General features: G+C 55.5%; 1 protein-coding gene across 1 annotated transcript; it reads right to left on the bottom strand.

Moving 5' to 3' along the window:
• Window positions 1-24,982, bottom strand: EHD1 (EH domain containing 1). The gene is made up of 5 exons (XM_023186402.2): window positions 24,251-24,982; window positions 20,433-20,530; window positions 7,049-7,461; window positions 2,614-2,778; window positions 1-2,140 (listed from the first exon to the last, which is right to left on the bottom strand). The coding sequence occupies exons 1-5, from the start codon at window positions 24,652-24,654 to the stop codon at window positions 1,616-1,618; spliced, it is 1,605 nt and encodes a 534-aa protein (XP_023042170.1). The 5' UTR covers window positions 24,655-24,982; the 3' UTR covers window positions 1-1,615.

The following is a 24,982-nucleotide window of genomic DNA, read 5'->3' as shown; positions in this document are numbered from 1 at the left end:
TTCGGCACAGTTCAGACTTTTTAATGCAAGGAGAAAGTCTTCACTTTTCTTCCCACAGGTATGAACAAGCCACTGCAACTTCAACAGTGACTTCCTGGCGAGGACAGCGCCCGCATCCATTCTCACCTAATACTGTATGGAGTGATGGGCTAGGGAGAACAAGGATAGTTCCTGCAGACTCCAAGCAGCGCTGGGGGGAAGCTCCCTGAGACCCCCGCGGGAGAGCCTGGTGGGAAGCCCAGCTGTGTGGCACCCGGTGCTCCACCTGCCTCGGTGCCATCACAGCCCGGACAGTGGCCGCTGGCCTGCGAATGCGCCCGGGCCCTGGAGGCTGGGCTCAATGGCCCCAGGCAGAGGAGGGGGAGGTGGCCTGAAATGGCCCAGGCCACTGGGCCGCAAGGCTCCGGTTTCTTATTGCTCAGCCTGGGGCCAGGGGCGTTCTAAGCACATCCAAGTCAGCTGCCCTCCTTTGCTAAACAGAGGAGGAAGGTAGGAAGGAAATGAGGGGGTTACAGAAGGGACTGGCTTTCCCCTGGTCCCCGCTGTCTGGACACAAGAGCCTGGCCAGAACCACGGGCTTCCTCTTACCAGCACCAAGCTGTCATGAGGCCCCGCCAGCCCTCACCCACCACCCACCTCCCACTGTGAAGGGAACTTCCCAAAGCTCCAGTTAAGTGAGGGGGGGGGCAGGAGCTGGGATGACCACCCTTCCTCTGCCAGGAAACACAATGCTGGGGTCCAGGAAGGGGGTGCTCCCCAGGTACCCATAGCTCCCCGGGTACCCATATCTAATGTCCCCTGGGCAGGACTGCCCTTGGCTGGAGGGTGGGAAGGGGAGACAAAAATCACAGCTTTTGAACAGTGGTTGGGAAGTTACTGGGAAATTTGGTCAAGTATGAAAGATGTCACTTTACAGAACAGAAACTAGCTTATGTATTTTTCTGGAAGATGGTTCTCCTACTCCCTGGACCCCTGAAAAAGGTTGCTGGGCCCTGCTTCTGTGACTGCTGAGCAGGGTGGCGCATCGGAGCCAGTGGGGCGTGGGAGGAAAGGGCAGGGCCCGCGCACGGGGAGCCTGGGCCAGGGAGGGGAAGGCACAAGAACCCACTTCGCCCGAGAGCACGGGGGAGGCAGAGCCGGGTGAGGAAGGAAGCCACGGCCCCGTGAAGCAACCTCAGCTCAGAAGCAAACGGAGGGTGCCTGGTGTTCCTGTCCATGCAGTCCCAGCCTAGCAGCTGCCAAAAGGGCGACCTGGCCCCCCTGCGGTCACAGTCGCTGCACTGTCCAGCTGCAGCCAGAGCAGAGCAAAGGCCGGTGGGGGGCAGAGGCTGTGCACACGTGGCTGTCACACAGAGGCGGCGGCGACCAAGAACGCTGCCTCTGACGTTGTGTATTAAAATATCCACAGTTCTTGTGCACAAAATTCCATCATCTCGCCCCTGCCTCCCCACCAGGCCCAGGAACAGCCTGAAAATAAAGATGGTGGTTTTCCTTTTCGAGAGGCGAGGGAACACCCGCTCAGTCTTTATGGACCTTGAGAAACGGCGAGCCTTCCCCTCCCCCGTCTCTGCCTCCCAGCCGGGCGTGCAGATGGCAGGTGCGGGGCCGGGTGCCATCACTCATGCCTGCGCTTGGAGGGCGGCACCAGGTGTGGGGGCAGGTCAGCGGGCAGCTCGTGGCCCTCCAGCTTGACCTTGATGAGGTGGTTGGCCAGCGCGAACTCCTCGTCGTCCAGCAGCCCGTCCTTGTCCACGTCGGCCAGCTTCCAGATCTTCCCCAGCACGGTGTTGGGGAGCTTGGACTTCACCATCTCCTTCTTGGCGTTGGCGCCCGTGATCTTGCCGTTGACGGGGGACAGCGTGTAGAAGATCTCATCGTAGGTGGGCTTGTCCTTGCCCACCACCCACTCCACGTCATCAATGCCCTCGCCGGCCCCCTCGCCGTAGCCATGCCCGAACGGCCCGTTCATGGTGCCGTCAAAGGCGCCGCCCTTGACCACCTGAGAAGGCATCAGGGACTCCTCCTGCCGCACCATCACCATCAGCCGCGCGATGTCGTTGGCCAGCATGTCGTCCACTGTGTCCAGCAGCTTGGGCTTCAGGGCCTGGAACTTGCTGAAGTCCTGGGTCTGCAGGAGTTCCTGTGGGCAGGGGAGGAAAGACAAGGGCGGCCCCTCCCAGACTCTAGGCCCCTCCCAGACTCCAGGCCAAGTGGTTCCAGGGAGGGCTTCACAAGCAGAAAGTGCTGCTCCCCCCGACTAGCAGGGGCGACTCGGCGAACCCCTCTGGCTCTTGGCTCTCTAACCTGTACACAGGAGGCAACTCCAGCTCTTTCCTTGCAGGGCGGCAGCAAAGGATTAATGGACAGGGCACCAGAGCGGCTGGCACGGCCCTGCCCTCCCCCCACCACGCAGGGTGAGTCACCACATTCCCCTCTGCAGTGTCACTGCCTGGGTCAACTCTGAGTTGGGTGGGGTGCCGGTGATTAACCCAGCTGCTTCCGTTCAGGGAGGCCCTTCCCCATGGAGATGGGATTCCCTCCAAATCCAGTGCCCTCGGCCTTCCTCCTGCCCTGATGGCCACCAGCCTGCATGGGGCCTCGGGACAGCCGTACCTGCATCTTGCGGAGGCTCGGGAAGTCCCCGGGGGAGATCTGGTGCTCGCGCTCAATCTTCTGGTAGATCTCTCCCAGGTTGTTCACCAGCTCTTTCTTTTTGCTCTCTTTACCAAAGACGTTGGGCATCTCCTTCTTGAGGGAGCTGATGATGTAGGCGTGAACCTGTGAAGACAGGGGGTGGCCATCAGGCGCTGTCTTGTCCCAGGCTGCCCCCAAGAGCAGAGCCTCCAGGAACACTCCAAGCATACTCCAAGGTGCTCGCTCAGGAACAGGGAAGCGGGAGGGATGGGTCAAGCTTAAGGCCGCTGCCACTGCTGGCTCCCACAGGCCTAGGAACAGACACAATCTGGCAAGAGCCACAGCTGTTCACTGCCGCGGGGCAGAGGACAGGACAGGAAAACGCACTTGAAACAGAAGACAACAGCCTTGGTCTCGCATGGATCATTGTGATGATCCAGGAACAGTAAAACCAAGTCTGTCAACCCAAAGGAGGCCATTTGTTGTGCACCGCTGGGCACATCACATACCCTCCATTCAACCCTCACCGCAGCCCTGCGGGGTGGGATTCTCCCAACCCCGGCCCTAAGCAAGGCTGGGAAACGCCGCCTGGGGCACTTGGCTCCCACGTGGAAGAGCTGGGATTGGAACCCAGGCTGCTGAAGGTGCCTCACAGCCCATGTTCTTCCTGTTTCTCTGCAAGCCCCCCTTCCCCCGAGCAGGGAGCAGGCTTCCTGCAGGGTCCACCAACCTACATGTCCAAATCCCTGCTGAGTGCCAATGGAGCCCACAGAACTCCAGGGGGCCCGCGCCACACTCCACTCCATCATCACAGCTCAGATGACGAAGGATTCAAAAAATCCCACAAAGGCTTCTCTTGGCGGCTGCCAGCTTTATCCAAGCGTCAATACCTTGCTTAGACGTGCCAGTTCAGGGCGGTACCCCCTTCCTTTCCCCGCAGCAAGCTGGGAACCTGGCACCCCTCGAGAGTAGCCCAGCCCTCAGATCCCTCGGCCTTGCCAAGTCGTGTCCAGCCACGGAGGGCTACGGCCAGCCAGCCTCGCTGCCCTTCTCCCCGGCTCCAGCCCATCTACCACCTCACTCAGCCTGAGCCTATTTGCCCTGGGCGGGGGCCTGGTTGAGAACTGCCTAAGGGAGACAGCCCTGTGCCATGTGGGTCTAGATCTAGGGTCTCCCAGGGACACTGTGGCAGGCAGATCCCAGGCCGGTGGGAGTCACCACAGAGAGCACCATTCACTCCAGGAAAAGGAAGTGGCAGGTGTGAGGCAACACTGGAGGCCACAGAGTTTTCCAGGCGCGGTGACTCAGTGTGCCTAGGGCCTGGCGATCACACACGGTCTCTCAGACAGGCAGGGGCTCATGCCCGCCCCTTGTCCTGTCTATCCTCAAAGGTGGCTGAGCAGGGGAGTTCCCTCTGCCTTGCAAGGAGAGGGCCTCAGACAGGGCCACACCCACACCCATCAGCTCAGGACATCCTTTGTCCTTTTAGGCTGGGGTCACTCACCTGGGTTTTTGCATGGGTTCCTCTCTCAAAGCTGACTCCACTCACAGGGAGGCTCCAGAAGGGAGATCTCTAGAAAAACATCCAGCCAGCCAGGCACGGTGGCTCACGCCTGTAATCCCAGCACTTTGGGAGGCCAAGGCAGGCGGATCACCTAAAGTCAGGAGTTCAGCCTGACCAACATGGTGAAACCCCATCTCTACTAAAATGTAAAAATTAGCCGGGCATGGTGGTGGGTGCCTGTAATCCCAGCTACTTAGGAGGCTGAGGCAGGAGAATGGTTTGAGCCTGGGAAGTGGAGGTTGCAGTGAGCCGAGATCATGCCACTGCATTCCTGCCTGGGCGACAGAGTGAGACTCTGTCTCCAAACAATCAAAAAATAAAATAATAAAATTAAAAATAAGAAAACCACGCAGCCCTGTGTCCTCCAGAGCAGGCATCTGACCCATGCCGGTGCACACAGCTCACAGAGGTTCAGGCCAGAATGAGAATTCCTCATCTGCAGGTGAGGGGGGGCCCAGGCCGGAATGAGAATTCCTCATCTGCAGGTGAGGCGGGGCCCAGGGTACTTGGGACACAAGGGGAGGGCAGTGGTGGCAAAGGATGATGAGTCAGTTCTCACTGCTCAGGCCAGGTGGCACCCACATGCCCTCTGACTGGCCTCGAGACAGAGCGGGTACGAGGGTCACTGTGCTCAACGCCTGCAGAGTCTCCGTGCCTCTGAGCAGGCAGGGGCATGGGCTTCCCAGGAAGTGCCCATCCTAGTCCTCAGCTATACTCTGGAGATCAGGGGACTGTGACCCTGGCCACAGGCACAGCTGCCACTGAAGCCTTAATGCCGACACAATGTCTGCCCTGGTACCCCCCTGCATGCCATGAGGTGGGGGCAAGCACCCTGCTCTCTGTGCTGTCTTACTGAAGAACTGGGGACGTATTACCAAAGGGCCTGGCTCAGCAGGCAGGACAGTTCCCCAGCCACGCTCTGGCCTGGCCTAGAGATGGGAGCTACAGCAAGGGCTTTTTTTTTTTTTTTTTTTAATTTTTAAATTAAACAGAGACAGGGTCTCACTAGATTGCTCAGGCTGGTCTCTAACTCCTGGCCTTAAGGGATCCTCCTGCTTTGGCCTCCCAAAGTGCTGGGATTACATGTGTTAGCCACCATGCCTGGCCGGAGCCTATTTTTTTTCTTTTTTTTGAGATATAGTCTTGCTCTGCCACCCAGGCTGGAGGGCAGTGGCACGATCTCGGCTCACTGCAACCTCTGCCTCCTGGGTTCAAGTGATTCTCCTGTCTCAGCCTCCCAAGTAGCTGGGATTACAGGCACGTGCCACCACGCCTGGCTAATTTTTCTATTTTTTTAGTAGAGATGGGGTTTCGCCATGTTGGCCAGGCTGGTCTCAAACTCCTGACCTCAGGTGATCCACCCACCCACCTTGGCCTCCCAAAGTGCTGGGATTACAGGTATGAGCCACCATGCCTGGCTGGAGCCTATTTCTTAAACAGCTGAACCCTGTGCTAAGAGCCTGAAAGAATAGCTAGGTGCCCTGCTAAGATACAAGTGTGGGCTTGGTCACTTCTCAGCTGTTCAGACAATCTGTGTCAAACACTCCTGTCCATGGGGCCAACCCCAACCACAGCCGGGACTGTCACTCTTGGTGACTTGTCTAGGCTGGCTCACAATAGGGTGTTATCCAAAGTCAGACACCCTGAGGGCATGTGTTCTGTCATTCTGTGTTGGAAGGGCCTGCTGGTGGCATTAACCTTCGTTTCCTGGCCCCAGCCACGCTGGCTCTCACTCAAGTACTTGGTCAGCCACTGAGATTCCAAAGCCTTCGGCCATTCAGAGGCTGCTGATAGGTGCCACCAGGCCTGGGCTGCCAGGAGACGTAAGGATGGTCTGCGAGGCCTGCTGGACTGATACCACCTCAGCGTGACCTTGGCTTCCGTGCCCAGTGCTCACCAGTCTGTAGGCTGGCACCGTCTCCTCACGAGCTGCTTCCTGTCGCAGCTTAAGCTTCAGCTCCTGCCAGACCTCCCCCAGCCCTTCTACTCCACTGGGACAGCCCTTAGCACCAGCTCCCACAGCAGCCTGTGCTCACTCCGAGACAACACAAATAACTGATGTTTAGTTTTTGTTTGTGTGCTCTGCTTTCCCCATGAAGGCTGAGGAGCAGACGGGCTGTGTGTCACTCCCCGCCACGTCCCTGGCGTCCAACATTGTGCTGAGTGCACTTCAGGCTCAGTAAACCCCAGAGGGGTAATCCCAGCACGCTGGGAGGCTGAGGTGGGTGGATCACCTGAGGTCAGGAGTTTGAGACCAGCCTGGCCAACATGGTGAAACCCTGTCTCTACTAAAAATACAAAAATTAGCTGGGCATAGTGGTGTGTGCCTGTGATCCCAGCTACTCAGGAGGCTGAGGTAGGAGAATCATTCGAACCTGGGAGGTGGAGGTTGCTATGAGCTGAGATCATGCCACTGCACTCCAGCCTGGGTAACAGAGCCAGACTCTGCCTCAAAAACAAGAACAAGAAACCCTAGAGGGAAGCCAACAAGCCTCAGAGCTCTATCCCCCAACACCCCATTTCTGAGGCTGCCTCCTTCGCTTCAGCGGTAACTTCCTGTGTGCTGTTTCTGTGTTGTAAGCATAGTCAAACCCTTCTTGAAAGTAGATGGAGTATGAACCACACACAGAACAGGTTTAGAGGGAGGCCGGGTGGAGAATCTTAGTTAAGAGCAGGCTGCATGCGAGTGCTGACCAAAGACTGGTTTCTGCAGAGGGAAACAGCGCAGCGCAGGTCCGCCTGTGCAGAGAGCTGGGATGGGTCTCGGGCAATCCCTGGGCCCTGAGTGCCTATCTCAGAGCCCCATGGCCCTGCCTGGCAATAGGCTGCTCCCCTCACCCCAGGGTCTACCTTGGCCAGCCGTGCCCGCTTGATCAGGTCATTGAGCTTCCGGAGGGCGGCGTTTCGGGGCAGAGACTGGATGTCCTTGAAGAGGTCCTGCTCCTCGGCCTCAAAGAGCTTGCGGTTGTCAGGGATGAGGAGCGGGTGGGACCAGAAGGAGCCGATGTAGACCCTGACAACCTCAGGGGTGTTGATGATCTTGCCCAGGGACCACATGAGGGCCCCGTACACCCGCATCAGCTGCTGCGTCTCGATCTGGTCTGCCTTGTTCAGCACCACGCGGATCTTGTCCTCATGGTTCTTCAGAGCCTTGATCACTTCTGAGAACTCATCGGAGATGTCCAGCTTGTGGGCGTCGAAGAGCAGGATGATGCGGTCCACACGCTCGGCGAACCACTCCAGGACAGCTGCAAAGTCATAGCCTGCGGGGAAGAGAAGGGAGAGCTCAGGGGTGCCAAGGGACCTGCTGCTCTGATGGCTCTCATCTCCAACCTGGCCTGGTATTTCTCAGCCTGAGACAGTTTTCAAAATTCCTACAGGCCGGGCACAGTGGCTCATGCCTGTAATCCCAACACTTTGGGAGGCCAAGGTGGGAGGATCACAAGGTCATGAGTTTGAGACCAGCCTGGCCAACATAGTGAAACCCTGTCTCCACTAAAAATACACAAATTAGCCACACCTGGTGGTGCGAGCCTGTAGTCCTAGCCTACTTGGGAGGTTGAGGCAGGAGAATCACTTGAACCCAGGAGGAGGAGGTTGTGGTGAGCTGAGATCGCGCCACTGCACTCCAGCCTGTGCAACAGAGCAAGACTCCGTCTCTAAATAAAATAAAATAAAATTCCTAGAAGGGGCCAGGCACAGTGGCTCAAGCCTGTAATCCGAGCATTTTGGGAGGCTGAGGTGGGTAGATCACCTGAGGTCAGGAGTTCGAGACCAGCCTGACAAACATGGTGAAGCCCCATCTCTACTAAGAATACAAAAATTGGCCGGGTTCAGTCGTTGTGATAGAAACTACAAAGCTGTGAAAGGTCTGCAAAGCTGGAAGTATTAACTATCTGACCCTTACAGAAAAAGTTTGCTGACCTCTGCTCTACAAGAAGCCCAGGAAGTGCTACAAACCACTTCCCCTTCCTAGGTCTTAAATACTTCTCCAAAACAAAGTGGTTGGACTGGATAGACTCCAGCTTTAGGCTCTATAGTCTTTTTTTAAAAAAATTATATTCTTTTTTTTAGAGACAGGGTCTTGCTCTGTCACCCAGGCTGGAGTGCAGTGGCACAATCTTGGCTCACTGCAACCTTGAACTCCTGGGCTCAAGCCATCCCCCCACCTTAGACTCCTGAGTAGCTGGGACTACAGGCATGTGCCACCATGTCTGGCTAATTCTTAAATTTTTATTTTGTAGAGATGGGGGTCTCACTATGTTCAGCACTATGTCTATGCTGAACTCCTGGGCTCAAAGAGATCCTCCTGACTTGGCCTCCCAAAGTGTTGGGATGACAGGCCTGAGCCACCGTGCCTGGATTCTAAACTCTATTCTATATTGCTTCCCACCAACCCATTACAGCCCAATTAAGGCCCAACAAAAAAGCGAACTCTGTTGCCTGTGGCAGAGACTGCTAGCTGAAATTCCTCCTGAAGGAATTAGAATATAACTATCTAGTTTCAGCTGGATTCATGGCCTCCCAGCTGGAGACTGCATTTCCCAGCCTCCTTCAGCAGAAATGAACATGGAAAGGAGCGTGAGCCCTTTGTTGTTTTCTCCCTCCTGAGGACGGGGACGCTGATGTGATGGGAGGAGCTGGAGGAAGCACCCTGGGTTCAGAGATGAAAGCTGCATGTTCAGAATGGCCTTGGACTGTTGTTTTTCACATAAACTATCGGCTATCTGACTTAAGCCAATAATTTTTGGGTCTCTGTAACAGCAGTTTAATTTAAATCCTATATGACAACTAGGCATCTTCACAATAGTTCCACCTGGGCAACACAGCAAAATCCCGACTCTACAAAGGTGGTACCGGCCTGTAGTCCCAGCTACTTGGGAGGCGAAGACAGGAGGATAACCTGAGCCCAGGAGGTTGAGGCTGCAGTGAGCCGTGATCATGCCACTACATTCCAGCCTGGGTGACAGAGTGACACCCTGTCTGAAAAACAAAACAAAACAAATCCTCACCTCTTCCTCTGGCCCTAGAGTAAAACTGCTGTCCCTCCCGGTCTAGGAGGAGTAAGGAGTGACAGGCCGGCCATGTGGAAACAGAGGCCTGGAGTCCTTGGGGAGCTTGGGCCCCACCCCCAAGGGGCCACATCCTCTCTGCCTGATTCTGGGCAAGGCTCCACGTCCCTGGCTCAGTCTTCCCACAGGTCCCAGGCCACCCAAATGTAGGCCGGCCCTCTTCAGAAGCACAAAGTACTTCCCAGAGAGCAGTCAGGCTCTGGAAATAAGTGGGAGAAGCCACTCCTGCACACAACAGTCTGACAGTCGCCCAGCTTGGACCCAAACCCGTCCTTCACCCCACTGCCCACTCCTGGCATCCCTGTGAAAAACACTCACCAGCCTCTCGCCAAGCTGGGGATGGACACAGGCGCTCTCTAGACTGAGGGCGATAGAAAAACAGCAGCGAGGTGGGAGCTCCAAGGGAAAAGCAGCAGCTGGACAGGATCGCCCACGGTGATGGGAGGGCAGCCCTGCCGTACCCCAGTGGGAGCTGCTGCTGACTCCACCACCGCACGGGCTCCCCCTTGGTGGCATCCGCTGCTCCCACCCTGCAAAGCCCTCCAGGGCGAAAGCAGGTCCACAGCCCAGGCTCCCGAGAGGCCGCCTCCATGAACAAGCACGCCAAGATAAACGGCACCACCGGGTGTGCAGAGCCAAGCTCGTTCATGGGATAAACACTCCCGCCGCCCGCCCCGGCCCTAGGCCCAAGCGTGCCTGGCGCCATCTGTGAGCCCAAAGCCACAGGGGCGCGGAGCCCCTCCCCACACCTGGTGCTCCCAGAAGGAACTCAGGCCACCACGATGGCTCTGCACTCCACTCCCGCCCGCTGCCACTGACTCTGTGACCTGAAGTTCTTTTCTTAAACTTCTCAGTTACTTTCTCCATCTTGGAAATTTAAGTACCAATTCCTCGGCCGGCGCTGCAGGGAGGAGGGCATGTGGGAGCAGTAGGCCTCCAGCCCAGGACCCGGCAGGGACAGCCTTTTCCGCAGGCCGGGGCCGGGGAAGCCAGGGCTCTGTGGGAACAAGGGGACAGCGGCCTGGGACCCATCATCGGTCAACGACTTTCATCCTTGAGCAAAGTCACCAAAACGTAAGGAAAATCCCAAATCCACAGCTTCAGCCACACAGCCTCGGCAGCCTCTCCACAGGTGATGTGCGACCATTCCTTGCCCCAGCCCAACAGGAAATAGGGCTCTCGGACCAGAAGCAGCCCTGAGGGCCAAGCTTCTCAACAGGGTAGGAGTGCAGGGGAGCCGGGGTCTTGGCCTCCAGCCTGGGCAGGGAGGCCCGATCAGCCTTCCAGAGCCTTGGGCGGATGGTCGGAGACAGCAGAACTGCCAGGTTCCCTGTGCCCAGAAGGTGTGGAAGGGCATCGCGCCAGGACACCTCATGCCACCACAGGCTTCTGCTTCCAAAGTACAAGGCCCCGGACGCCCGGACTCCCTGCAGCTGGCTCTGAGCTCCACAGGAGGGGATGCCCAAAGGGTGAAGTCTCAGCAGAAAACCAGAAAGAGAGGCCAAGGGCAACATGAGGGAAGCAGGGGCAGGGAGAGGCCGCCTCTGACCCCAGAGCCACCAGGCCACACTAGCTGAGCCTGCAGGGCCTGCCTGGGGCCCGCAGCCCACAACCTTTTATGGCCAGCTCTGGGAACGCAGGTCAGTACTGAAAAGGCGATGACTCAAGGACTGAGGCTCCTCGCTCAGCAAAAAGGGGGCCGAACTTCTCCCCTCGACAAATCATTTGTCTTCAGCCCACCACAAGCTGAAACTAGAATTCACACAGCTGGGGAGGCTGTGATGCCAAAACTGAGTTCTTGGGAATAAGGGCGCCCTGATGGGCTGTGCTCAGCCCATGTTAGCTTTGGCCTGGGAGTCAGGACGGCGCCTGGGGAGCTGAGGTCACCCTCCCAAACTCCACCCAGCAAGGCCCCACTCCCACCTCCCCCTGGATGGCTGGGGGACCCTGGGGAAAGAGAGAGAAAAGAGGAGAAGGAAGAGTGAGCACTCCAAAACTTCCTGCCCCAGGGCTAGGAGCCCGGCCCCACCTGCCCGGAAACCCAGTTACTGGCCATCATCTCAAGTTGGACTCAACAGAGGTAAGTTCATTTTTTTGCAGGTGAATAACATTTCCTGTTTACTATAGAAAATGTGCTTTTGCTGTGAGGGAAACACAGTGACCGGCCAGCCACACCCACAGGTGACAAAAAGGGCCACAGCACTCGGGCCCGTGCCACGCAGGCATGTGACCAGGTAACTGCAAGCCCCAGCAGGCCCACCGGTGCTCCTTAGCCCACCAGGCCCTCACTGCCCTCAAAGCACCTCCCTCAGTCTTAAAGACGCCGGGTTTCAAGAGGTGCCAAAGGCCACACCACACAGCGGGAGCATCGAGCCACTCTCTGGATCAGAGCTGGATGGCTGGTGACAAGTACAGAACAGGGCTTGCCAGCACCCCTGGCACTGCCCAAGGCAACAAGCCTTCAGGCTTTGGAACCCACCAAGGGAGGGGCCTTGCTGTTAGCTTGACTAGCTCAGGCCCCGGTGGGAGTGACAGAACTGACACCTAGCAAAAGGACACAGAAAACATGGCCCAAGCTGGTGGGCTGGAGAGAAAGGCCCACCTGCAGAGGGAGTGGTTTTAGTGAGTAAAAGCCAGAGCCCCCTCTGATAAGCAATCGTGAGCCACCAGGAAGCTCTGACTCAGAAAATCCTGGGACCTGGAAGACAGGATGCTAAGTGATGGAATAAGCCTGTCACCATTTCCAAAGATGACACACACGTAGCCAGCAAGCATATGAAAAAATACTCATCACTAATCATTAGAGAAATGCAAATCAAACCACAATGAGACACCATCTCATAACAGTCAGAATTGCTATTATTAAAACGTCTAAAAGTAACAGATGCTGGTGAGGTTGTAGAGAGAAGGGAACATTTATACGCTGCTGGTAGGAATGTAAACCAGTTCCGCCACTGTGGAAAGCAGCTTGGCAATTTCTGAAAGAACTTAAAACAGAACTACCATTCGACTCAGCAATCGCATTACTGGGCATAAACCCTAAAGAATAGAAATCATTCTGCCATAAGGACACATGTCCATTGTAGCACTATTCATGATAGCAAAGATGGAATCCACTGAAATACTCATCAACAGTAGACTGGATAAAGAAAACATGGTATATATACACATAGAATACTATGCAGCCATAAAAAGGAACAAGATCATGATCTTTGCAGCAACACGGATGGAGCTGGAGACCATTATCCTCAGCAAACTAACATTGGAACAGAAAACCAAATACCGCATGTTCTCACTTACCCGTGGGCGCGAAACATCAAGTACACATTGCAACAAAGAAGAGAACAATAGACACCAGGGCCTACTTGAGGGTGGAATGGGTGAGGACAGAAAAACTGCCTAGCAGGCTGGGCATAGTGGAGCACGCTTGTAATTGCAGCACTTTGGGAGGCTGACGCAGGAGGACTGCTTGAGCCCAGCCTGGGCAACATAGCAAGACCCCCTCTCTACAAAAATTTAAAAAATTTGGGTGTGGTGGCACACATCTATATTCCCAGCTACTCGGGACGCTGATGTAAGAGGATTGTTTGGGCCTGGGAGGTTGAGGCTACAGTGAGCTATGATTATGCCACTGCACTCCAAGCCTGGGTGACAGAGTGAGACCCTGTCTCCAAAAAAAAAAAAAAAAAAAAGAAAACTGCCTATCAGATACTATGCTTATTACCTGAGTGATGAAATACTCTGTACACCAAACCCCACCACACTCCATTTAACTGTATAACAAATCTGTACATGTACCCCTGAACCTAAAATGAAAGTTTTTTTAAAACATCCTGTCACAAAAGGATATGGCACTGTAGGATTCCACTTACAGGAGATACCAGGAGAAATCAAGTGCACAGAAAAGGAATAGAGAATGGGGAGTGCAGGGGCCGCAGGGCGCAGGGCGCAGGGAGGGGAGCTGGTGTTGAGCAGGAAGCGTTTCCCTTTGGGAACTGAAGAACTCCGGAGCTGGATGGTGCTGACAGCTGAACAATGAAGAATGTGCTAAATGGCAGTGAAATGCACACCTACAAAGAGTTAAAATCTACTTTTCTGGGGTGCATGACCAAAAAACGTGGTTAAAATGAGGCCGGGCGCAGTGGCTCACACCTGTAATCCCAGTGCTTTGGGAGGCCAAGGCGGGCTGATCACCTGAGGTCAGGAGTTCAAGACCTGCCTGACCAACATGGTGAAACCCTGTCTCTACTAAAAATACACAAATTAGGCAGGTGTGGTGCTGTGCGCCTGTAATCCCAGCTACCCAAGAGGCTGAGGCAGGAGAACCGCTGGAACTCAGGAAGCAGAGGCTGCAGTGAGCCAAGATTGTGCCTCCACACTACGGCCTGGGCAACAGAGCAAGACTCTGTCTCGGGAAAAAAAAAAAAAAAAATGCTGGGTGTGGTGGCTCATGCCAGCAATCCCAGCACTTTGGGAGGCTGAGGTGGGCAAATTACCTGAAGTCAGGAGTTCGAGACCAGCCATGGTCGAAATTACCATGGTCAACATGGTGAAACCCTGTCTCTACTAAAAATACAAAACTTAGCCGGGCATGGTGGCGCACACCTGTAATCCCAGCTACTTGGAAGGCTGAGGCAGGAGAATCGCTTGAACCTGGCAGGTGGAGGTTGCAGTGAGCCAAGATCATGCCATTGCACTCCAGCCTGGGCAACAAGAGTGAAACTCCATCTTCCCCGGGAAAAAAAAGAAAAAAGATTAAAATGGTAAATATTATATGTTAGGTGTACTTTATCACAATTTTTAAAAAGTGAAAACAAAAAGTCCTGGGGGTGTGGGATGAAAGAACAGAGCGGCTCCAGGCAACCAGTCTGAGCCACGCATGGCACCTCAGGGTAGCGTGCACGCAGGTGCCTCTCATGGCGACCCACATCCTGCCCAGCCTCCTCCAGGCCACTGTGGCTCTGGGGTCCTTTCTCTAGGCGCTGGCCTTAGAGGATCTGCCTTTCTGACAACAGCAGGACCATGTTTCCTGCCAGTACAGAAGGGGAAAAGGGAGGTTCTCAGGCCTCCCTGCCCTACCCCAGCAGCCTCCAAAACACAGGTAGTTCCAGCCGCAGGGGGAAAAGCTGCTTTATACATTCCAAAGATTTCTAGAACATGAAACAATAGAGGGTTTGTCTTCAATCAACTTTTGTTTCCTGTCATTCAAGCTGCGTGGGCTTTAGTATTTCTCGCCCTAGCTCTCCATCACACAGGTTTCCAACGCGTGCTGGGCCCAGGAAAACAAAACAGAGATCTAGGAACTAAGAAGAATCCGTGCCCCAGGCCTCGTTCCTGGGCTTGCTCAGGCTGACGCTCCTTGGGAAGGGTTTTCCAGGGGAGCACAGAGGCGCCTCCATTCCTCAGCTTTACCTGAGAGCAACAGCAGCACACATCCACACAAAGCATGAACTTGACTCAAAACTGCCCCAGGTGGAACAACCCAGGCGCCCCCGACAGGTGAACGGATGACAACTGATGGTGCATCCCTGTGATGGGACAAGGACCCCCAACAAAAGGAGCAGGCCACGGGTGCTCTCAAACACACGGATGCAGCTCAGAAGCATCCTGCTAAGTGAAGGTGGAAGCAAAAGGCTTCATCCTGTATGACTCCATTTAGGTACATTCCGGAAAAGGCAAAGGTCAGTGGGCTGCCTGGGACCAGGAGTGACTATAACGGGCACGGGAACTTTCGGACAATGGGAATGCTCTGTGTCATGGTGGTGGCCGTCCAGGAATGCTTTGTACAGCAGGGCACCTGAGGAGGGTGGACTTCACTACACACAACGTAGACCCCAGCAAATCAGACAGAAGCAGCAAAAGAGGGGTGGGAGGGGGCAGAGGAGCTCTGGAATCAGGCCCACATTTCCATCCTGAACCTTTTACTCAACAACCAGCTGTATGACCCAGCAGGTCTCTGTTCTCAGAACCTCGGTTCCCAGCTTCTCAATCTGTAACACGAAGAGAGTAGGTTTCCAGCTCGGGAGGGCCACGGGAGGATGGAGTGAGCCTGGCACACTGCAAGCAGGAGTAAATGTTTGCTCTTATTTACTCGCAGGATTTGTATTTTGGGCTTAAGAAGCTCAGATTCTGATGGGTGTGTAGGCAAGGACTTCAAACGCATGAAGAATGCCTCATCCCCCAAATATAAACGGAATGTTTGCAGGCGCTTGGCCAGCTGCTCCCCAGCCCACCACCAGTGCGCAGCCTGGGGAACAGGTGCCGAGCGCAGGCAGTGCCTGGTACGCCTCCTCTGCGGCAGAGCCTGCACGCCCCCAGCAGAGGCTGAGGCCAAAAGCTGTCTTGGCATCCTGGCCTGCTGGGCCACAGAGGGAGGCCATAGTCAGGTGAGACAAGCAGGGGGTTTCGGGAGGCCTGGAGCTGGGGAGCAAAGGAGGACCTGGAACCCAATGGGAAACCCCGGCTGAGTCAGCGCTGCCCTGATACTCCCCAGGATGTTACTCAGATCATAGTCTGGAAAGCCCTGGGCTTTTCAATCTCTTGACTATGAACCAGCTGACACTTGAACACTTAATTGTGCACCAGGCACTACGGCAAGAGCTTAACATGTAAATTCCAGTAATCTACAATAACCAGAGCAGCTGTGCTGTTTCCTGATGGACTGATGCAGCTCTCAGGGACTATGGCAACTCCCTAGAGCCACCCAGCTCCCCAAGTACTGATGTGGGACTTGAACTTCTCATCTACCTGTGCTGTGGATGCTGAATCCAAGAGGGACACAGCACGTGGCCTGGCTCACGGCCTTTGGGCTGCCCCTGGGAGCATCTGATGGTCTTCGGAGCACCCTGGTGAAACCCCGGCCTGGGGGGGCTGCTGGCAGTGGCATCTCCATCTCAGGAGGTGCCGACAGCAAGTGGGGGCGGCCCACGGCGCAGGCCCGCCTCTGGGCCACAGGGCTCAGGACACACAGGTGGGAGTGTGGACAGAGGGACCCCATCCAACGACTAAGGATCAGGACAGCTCCCAGGCTTAGGGGGAGCCTGCAGACCACCAGAGGGCAAACGAGAGCCCAGGCCACCAGGCTCCCTGGATAGCCCAAGGGGTCATTTATGGCTGGAGACAGGGAACAGGGAAGACAATACCAGCACTGCTGTTCAAAGCCCCAGACCTCAGGTCCATTTCAGGACTGGAGTCTAACCTTGGGCGGGAGAGAAACAGAGGGTGGCCTCTGTGTGTCTCAGGGGGGCTGAGAAGACCTCCACAGTAATGACCCAACCAGGGCAAAGATCTGTCTGACCCAAGCTCTCGGCACTCCTGGACCTGCAGCTTTCACGCCAAGGCGCCCTTCTCAGCTCTGCCGCAGCAGGAGCACAGCCCCTGCCTGGGTCCAAATCCTAGCGCCGACACTTGCTGGCCTGGCTGTCATCTTAGGCCAATTACTTAACTTTCCTAAGCCTCTGCTTCCTCCTCTGAAAGGCAGGAGCTTCCTCCTAGATGCAGCAGCTGTGATAACTCAGTGGAACTCACTGACGTGGCAGTGGCCAGCAGAAAGTCAGACACAAAGCTGGCCAGGTCTCCGATCTGCTACTGCAAGTTGAAGCAACACTACCCTGCTGATACAGCTTTCATGGGGAGATTGAGGCACAAAAACTCCCGCTTTGTTCACAGTTGCCTAGTGACCACAATGGGGAACGAACTGGCCGGGCTGCCCACAGAGGCCCCGCCAGGGGATGACTCGGCATCCAGGCACTGCCGGGACCACGCAATTGGTCCTCAGCCCCTGGAGCCAAGGGCACCACCCCTGCCAGGCCCAGCTGCCCTTTGTGCCCTTATCAGTCACACAGGCAGCACTCAAGAAGGAACGTAGCCCCCAGAGGCCACCTTTCTCTGCTGACACAGGAGAATAGTATCTTTAAAGTCACTCAGATTAGCACACAGGCAAAGGCAGCCCGAGAGACCCCAACCCGGCCCCCTTCTCGTCCCTGAGGCAGTCCTCAGGGATCCCTGACAGAGCCCGGCTGCATCCTAACCGCTTTGGGCCTGCACCAGCCCACCTTATCTTTCCAGACCATGTTTCCTGCACACATTAGGACCATGGGGAAAGGGGAAAAAGAGTCAGGAGAGGCCAGGACGGGCCAGACGGGGTGGGAAATGGAAGTAAATGAAATCAGCAACCCCAATGTCCATCCATGGCCTCCACAAGGACATGTTTCCAGGGAACGGGCTGGCAGGACAGGGGAGGCGTGTCACGCTGGGGCCCATGTGCGTACTCTGCCGGCCCTATCTTTCTGAGAGGGAAACACCTGCTTTCCACGCCACCAGCAAAGGCAATAGTAGGCAGCCAGCCCTGCTGGGAAAGCACTGCTCGACTCCGACTTCCTCTGCTGGACAGGCCACACGGGCCTTTCCATGACTGATGGGCGTGGCCTCCAGGAAACAGAAATCCACTCCTGTGTCCACCTAGTGGGGCTCACCCTGGAGTTTACACCTGGCACCTCCAAGAGGTACTGCACGATGCTTTCTCCTGACAATAAAACACCAACATCATTCAAACCCTACCCAGGTAACTTTTAGTAAGACACATCTAAACCAAGGCTGCTAGGGCTATGGAGGAAAAGAAAGGGTCCGGTAAAATCGGTTTGATCTTCCGCTACTTCACAGCAGGAAACCCCTCCTCCAATCAGAGTGACGTACTTCTCTTTCAGCCACCAGCTCCTTCCTGCCCATGATGGCTAGAGATGCCCTGCTGTGGATATAGGGGAGCCTGGCCTCTCAGGGATGCAGAGGGGCCACACTTTGCGCCTGGAGGGGACAGGGAGGCCACACAGGCAGAACAGGTTAGCACACTGACAGCAGCCTTGTGTCCTGCTGGCTCGCTCCTCCAACCTGTCATCTGCACAAGCAACTCCAAGGCGGGGACCAAAAGGCAACGCCTACGTCCACCCCTTGCTCCCAATCAAAATGCCTTGTTGTGTCTGCAGATACACTGATACAGAGCAGACATTCTGGTGCTTGTCCCAGAGACAGCCAGTGTAGACACCTCTGCCTGCCTCTTTCCTACCAGGGAAAGGAAGCAGAGGGAGTAAGAGGTAGGGAGGGAGTGTCTCAGAGGGCAAGGGTCAAGGCAAGCAACACAAGACATACAACCCCAGCCGAGCACGATGGCCCGCGCCTGTGGGCCCAGTTACTCAGGAGACTAAGGTAGAAGGATCGCTTGAGCCCAAGAGTTCAAGGCTGCGATGATGCTTTGAGAGGCTGAAGCAGGCGGATCACCTGAGGTCAGGAGTTCAAGACCAGCCAGCCCAACATGGTGAAATCCCGTCTCCACTAACGATATAAAAATTAGCTGGGCATGGGTGGTGCACACCTGTAATCCCAGCTACTTGGGAGGCTAAGGCAGGAGGATCGCTTGAACCAGGGAGTAGGAGGTTGCAGTGAACCGAGATCGTACAATTGCACTCCAGTCTGGGCAACACAGTGAGACTCTGTCTCAAAAAAACAAAAAACAAAAAAAGAGTAACTTATTCAGATTTTCTGACCTTGCTTTGGCAAATGACAGGGTTTTTGCTTATCAGGTATTTACTAAAACTAGGTTGGAACAATAACAGCAGTAAGAAATAAAAATACTAGCCCTCGTGTTATTTTTTTTCTTTTAGAAAGGGTCTCCAAATCTACTCCCTTGAACTCCTAGGAGCGTCACTATCACCAGGGGTGGGAGAATCTAACAGCTTAACTGGCAGCTCTGAAACCAGATGAGGGGCAATGATTTCAGTACACTCTGATGCAGTCCCACAGGGGCAAGGCCCGCAAGGCTGGAAGGAAAGAGAAGCAAGGTTTCTCAGCTCCAAGAACAGAGTCCCCACGCCCTCAGAGCCCCAGCAGAGAGATACGTGCACCCCAAATCCTAGGTGCCGGCTTGGACTGCAAGGCTTACCCACCACAGGCCAGTCCAGAGGGTAAGGGACACGGGAAAGATCTGCAAGTTAATCATCAACAAACTTGCTCACTTGTCCTCAACCCCTCTTTGAGTTTGATCTTATTTCATTTTCGCATTTGGAGCTGTCGACTCCACTCCACCTGCCGGGTACCAGCCCAAACTCAAGCTCCTCCCAGAAAGCATCAGGCCCCAAAGTGCCCCACCTTTCTGCAAAAAAGGGGCAGTGACAGATGGGAAGACCCAATTCAGGCTCATCCTGAAACAGATCTTCAAAAGAGCTTGGCAGAATCTAGGCAGGAGTTTACACAATTGGAATGGGCATGGCAACTACTGCACAGCATGAAGGCCTCAGCCACGGAGGCTGCTATCAACCTCTAAACAAATATACGCAAATTTCCACCAGCCCCTAACTGTTTCATGAATTTCTACCAGCTTCTCCTTTTGCTTGGCTCTCTCTCAGTCCTGCTGGACTCGTGAGGAATGTATATGGCTTTGAGGGGGCAAAGGTTTTTAAATACAGACTAAGGCTAATAAGCTCTGGGGACCAGGGGCTTGTTCACAGTCGGCAATGCTTCCTGCACCCCCACAGCATGGCCCAAGGCCCACTCTGATCCTGTTGTTTCCAGCATGCCCCAGGGGTTCAAAAGCATGACAGCCACACAAGATTGGCTGCAGTCTCACCGTGGTTGCTCCCATCGCCTGGGCCCAGGGAGCCAAGGAAGAAAGCAGCTCCCCCCCTCTCAGTGCACAGAGCACTGTGGAGATGGGAGGCTGATGTAAAATGGCCACATTTTTTTTTTAGAAAGCCTGAGACTGGAAGAAATCTTGAGGGCAGCCGGGCACAGTGGCTCACACCTGTAATCCCAGCACTTTGGGAGGCCAAGGTGGGCAGATCACGAGGTCAGGAGTTTGAGACCAGCCTGGTCAATATGGTGAAACCCCATCTCTACTAAAAATACAAAACTTAGCCAGGCATGCTGGCGGGCGCCTGTAGTCCCAGCTACTCGGGAGGCTGACGCAGGAGAATCGCTTGAACCTGGGAGGCGGAGGTTGTAGAGAGCCGAGATCGCGCCACTGCACTCCAGCCTGGGTGACAGAGTAAGACTCTGTCTCAGAAAAAAAAAAAAAGAGAAATCTCAAAGGCAGCATCTGACCCAGGTTGCAGATCTTAGAGAGCAGGATCTGTGACGAAGCCAGCGGCCGAGCTGCAGTCAGAGCTGTTTACCTCTGCTGATCCGCTGCTTCTCTCCAGACAGGATTCCGGGGGTGTCGATGATGCTGATGCTGTCCAGGACAGGGTTGGGCAGCTGGGCACACATGAACCTACATGAGAGCAAGAGCCAGAAGAGAGGCATCAAGACACAGTCATTGCTGCTCCGGACACAACAAAGGGCTCTCTGTACTCCTTCGCTCCATCTGTGGCTTCCTCTCCTGAAGCGGGGAACTGACAGGTGGTTTTCTATTGTCTTAGTTTCCCGGGGTGGCCGGCAAACTGTACAGACTTTCTCAACCGGGAATGCAACCAGCAGGCTCAAACTGACCCACATCGGCACTTCCTCACATTTACTTTTCCCCTAGAGTTTGAGAGATCAACTTTCAAGCTGCTGACTTGTTAGTGAAAACTGTGCAAGCCTAGGTCGCCATTCAATTCAGAGGGGAGACAGAAGGTCACATCGGGACCTTGAAATCCCATCTTTCCCCCACTTGGCTAAATTTCCACATTGAAGAGAGCTGGCCCCTTCCTACTACTGCTATGGCCAGCCTTGCCCTTTCAACCAGCCGCTCGGGTGAGGGAATTGAAACGGACGGCCGACAAAAGCTGGGGACCACACAGGCTGGTAGACAGTGAGACGGAGAAGCACAGACACCCTATTCTCTGAAAGTCAGAGCAGGCTCAGGAAGAACAAGGCCATGGAGAGGCTGGCGACTTGTGGGCCAGGGCTCAGCGATGCACATCTGAGTTTCACACTAAGCTTATAACAGCCCAGAAAGGCAAGCGCAGTCCTAGTTGAGAGCAGGGATCCTTCACTGGATGCAGAAAAAGCTCCTTTAAAAACTTCTCTGAAAGGCCAGGTGTGGTGGCTCACGCCTATAATCCTAGTACATTGGGAGGCCAAGGTGGGCGGATCACTTGAGGTCAGGAGTTCAAGACCAGCTCGGCCAACATGGTGAAACCCCATCTCTACCCAAAATAAGAAAATTAGCTGGGCATGGTGGCACATGCCTGTAATCCCAGCTACTCAGGATGCTGAGGCAGGAGAATTGCTTGAACCCAGGAGGTGGAGGTTGCAGTGAGCCGAGACTGTGTGCCACTGCACTCTAGCCTGGGCAACGAGCAAGACTCTGTCTCAAAAAACAAACAAACAAAAAACTTCTCTGAAAAAGGTAGTGAGAGCAAAGAAAAGACTGACCTATTATCTGTAGGACACAGACTTGAAGCTGCCTTTCCAACAGAGGGGAGGACTCCCAGCCGATCAGCTTCTCCCTTTGGCCCCATCCCCCAGCGACCAGGGGCCCACAGGCAGAAGGCAGCTGGCCAGGGCAAGGGGTGCTCTGTAAAGCAGTGGAGCAAGACCAGCTGACCCACAGGGCGAGCAAAACGTGGGCCTCACTCTCCCAGTGCCAGCAGCAATGCATGCAGGTCAGGCCTGGCCTTCCTGCTGGGGACAGGAGGCGCTGGAGAGATGATTACAGAATAGAAGGATGAGAAGCCAAGTCACATACATAAAAATGCCTCATAAATGAGCCCAGAAAGCAAGTTAATATCTACAGGACCCAGAAACCAGCTGCTCTGCAGAGCCCAGGGTATATGGCAGAAAACAAGAAAGGCAGCAAGCAGCAAAGATGCCTCTGATTCCATTTCACCAAGGACACACAGGTGGCAGTCCCAGTTATGCAATTTTCACAGGACACCCTTAGGACACCCTGACTGCACCTTGCCTTGGTCTGCTCCAGCTGATTTTATTCTTAGAGCAGCCACATATGGGGAAAAAGGTCAGAAAGTCAAGTTCAGGACTCAATGAGTCTCTTTAAGACTCAGCCGGGAGAGGCTGTATCAGCCAGAGAAAAGCCCCCTTTGTTGCACCCTCCTCGCCGGGCACACTCCCCACACTACACATCCTGACACAGCTCGGGGCCTCAGCGCGGGCTGACAGGGCCCTTTCAGCAAGGCCATCAGTGGTCAGGGATCCCCTGGAGATGAGGTGGCAGCAAGAAGGAAATAAACACGCGCCACCTCTCAGATCCTGTGGCACCAAAGTCATCAAAGCACCGGTCTTGGACAAAGCAATCCTGAATTGCTCTTTTTCAGGTAGAAGCAGAAGGCAGTAACTGGCTGCGCAAAAACCAGGCAGTCAGTGCTGGCTGACCTAAGGGGTGACTTCCTCAAATCAGCTGGACCCTCTCTGAGCCTCGGTTTCCTGAACCAGTGAGGTGGGGGCTGCGGAGACGATGTCTAAGATCCTTCCAGCTCTGAAACTCTAGGCTTCCAAATTCAGAAAACTGGTCCTGTGCCATGTTTCTCCTTTCAAAAAAGGTGTGCCCTCACAAGGAAAGTGAAGAGCTCAGGACAGCAGAGGCAGCGGGGGCAGTGACCCTTCCCACGGTTTCCCAAAGTTTTGCATGGAAGCAGAGACCTAACACTTGGACTTTCTGGCACAGCCGCCAAACTTTTCACAGGGTCGAATGGCTCCCACCAGCTAATCACTTCTCTACCAGTGCGCAAAGCACAAATCTTGAAACGAGGTAAGGTCAGAGCAAGAGGACCCCGCCTCTTCAGGGCCCCTAGCCCAAAGGGCTGCACTCCACCTGGCCTTGATAGACAGACAACCGCCACAAAACAGGAGGGCGGGCTGAAATGACTGGAAGTGGCAACAGACCCTGCTGAAGGTCAGCTCTGTGCATGGAGTAGGCCTGGTCCCCGGCTTGGCTCGAGGGCAAGCTGCCCTGCACGGCTAGATGGCATCTGGAAAGGAATGTGACCACGCAGGGCGGCGACCTGGAAGGCACGATTCAAAGATTCCTTCAGAGGCTCTTCCCTGGTGCACAATTTGAAAGGCATGTGGAGTCCGTGAATGTGGGGTGGCAGGGAGGGCAGGGTCTGTGAAGTACTTTGGTAGGTAGTTTGGTATGAAGTACTTTGGTATGCCTGGGGGTTGGGACCGGGATGTCTCAAGTTTCTCTGGAGAAAAGTGAGCCTGGCCATTGCACTCCTCGAGGGGCGGGGCACTGTGTGTCACTCACAGCACTGAGAGAGGCAGAGTCCTGGACATCACTCTCCTTGTGTGCAGAGGCCACTTCACTGGGAAAGTGAGGTCCAAGCGGGTGCAGGAACCTCAGATTCTGTCTCTCAGTACACAGAAGGGCTTAGGGCCAGAATCTCATTGCAGGGCTCCCACTGCCACCACCTCATCCTGGTTCCTGAAATCCCTGAAGGCAGCACTGACCTCTTGAGAGCTGCCTTTGGGAGAAGTGTTCAAACCTCAACTGTCCCCTGCCTCCAAGGGGCTGCCCCAAAGTCAGCAAGCCACAGTAGATCCTCCTCCTCCCTCCTACACAAAACCACCCTCCCAGGGGAGGCAGAGCAGACCCACCCCGCACCAGAAAAGGGAATGACTAAAAGTTTCATTGTGTTTTGCTACTGACACTTAAGGAGACAGGGAAGGGAGAGTTGACTTCCGTAAATTAGGTGCATCCAGTCTGCGGGAAGGAGGTGGAGACCAAGAAAAGGAGCCCAGGAATGGCTCAGCTTCCTACCCCGGCCCTGGTTCTGAGGGGAGTGGGGCTGGGATCTGCAGGAGGGCTCGGTGGTTAACCTGGAAGATTCTGGGGACAACAGAAGCTGGGGGAGCCGGCAACGCCCACTCTTAGACCCCCGGTGGGTTTTCTCTGGGAAGCGGCAGGGCCCTTGGACCAGGGAGTGATCACTGAGGGTCTCACTGGGGCCTCGGAGACAAAGGACGGCGGGGCGACAGCCACGGGAGGGTCAGGCTCCCAGTGCGGTGTGTGCCCCGGCCGCGCCCCCCTGGAGTGATGGGTGGGTACCTGTTGAGGAAAGCGTTGCCGAAGGCGTTGAGCTTGCGGAAGGGGCGCCGCGGATCCACCACGAGCGCGTTGCCCGGCACCACGCCCTCAGTGGGGCCGTGCATGACGGCGATGAAGGAGTCGGTGGTGGGCTCGGGCCCGATGCGCATCCCCGGGAAGTCCTGCTCGATCAGGTGCCGGATGAAGGTGGTCTTGCCGGTGCTGTACTGCCCCACGAGGAGCACCATGGGCTTGTTGTCGAAGTCAGCGTCCTCCAGCGCGGGCGAGTGGAACTCGTGGAAGCGGTAGTGCTCCTCCAGGGGCAGCAGCTTCTGCGCGTACAGCTGCCGCAGCCCCTCAGCCACCGTCTGGAAGAGCTCCGGCTCCTTCTTCCGGCGGGCATCCTTGCTGACCCAGCTGAACATACTGCCGGACACGGGACTGGCTGCTGCGGGGCAGAGCGGCGGCTGAGAGTGGGGCGAGGGCGCGGAGCCGAGGCGCGGCCGGCCAGGGCAGGGGAACGAGGGGCGACCCACACTGCGCAGGCGCACAGCCCAGCCAGCCAAGGCGCCCTCTGCCGAATGGAGTGCGCTCCTAGTGGAGCGGCCTTTATAGGGTCAGTCCCTGAGGGGCCGCTCGCGCCGCCGCGGCGGGGGCAGGGCGCAATTGGGAGAGGTAGGGAGGAGCCCCTCCCGGCCCCGCCCCTCAGACTTGTGCCACGTCTTCCCCTCCCCCACCTCCCATTGGCTGATT

Source organism: Piliocolobus tephrosceles, chromosome 13 (assembly GCF_002776525.5).
Source record: "Piliocolobus tephrosceles isolate RC106 chromosome 13, ASM277652v3, whole genome shotgun sequence".
Classification (NCBI taxonomy): Eukaryota; Metazoa; Chordata; class Mammalia; order Primates; family Cercopithecidae; genus Piliocolobus; species Piliocolobus tephrosceles.
Note: the sequence above shows the minus strand (reverse complement) of the source record. Positions and strands in the feature narration are given on the sequence as shown.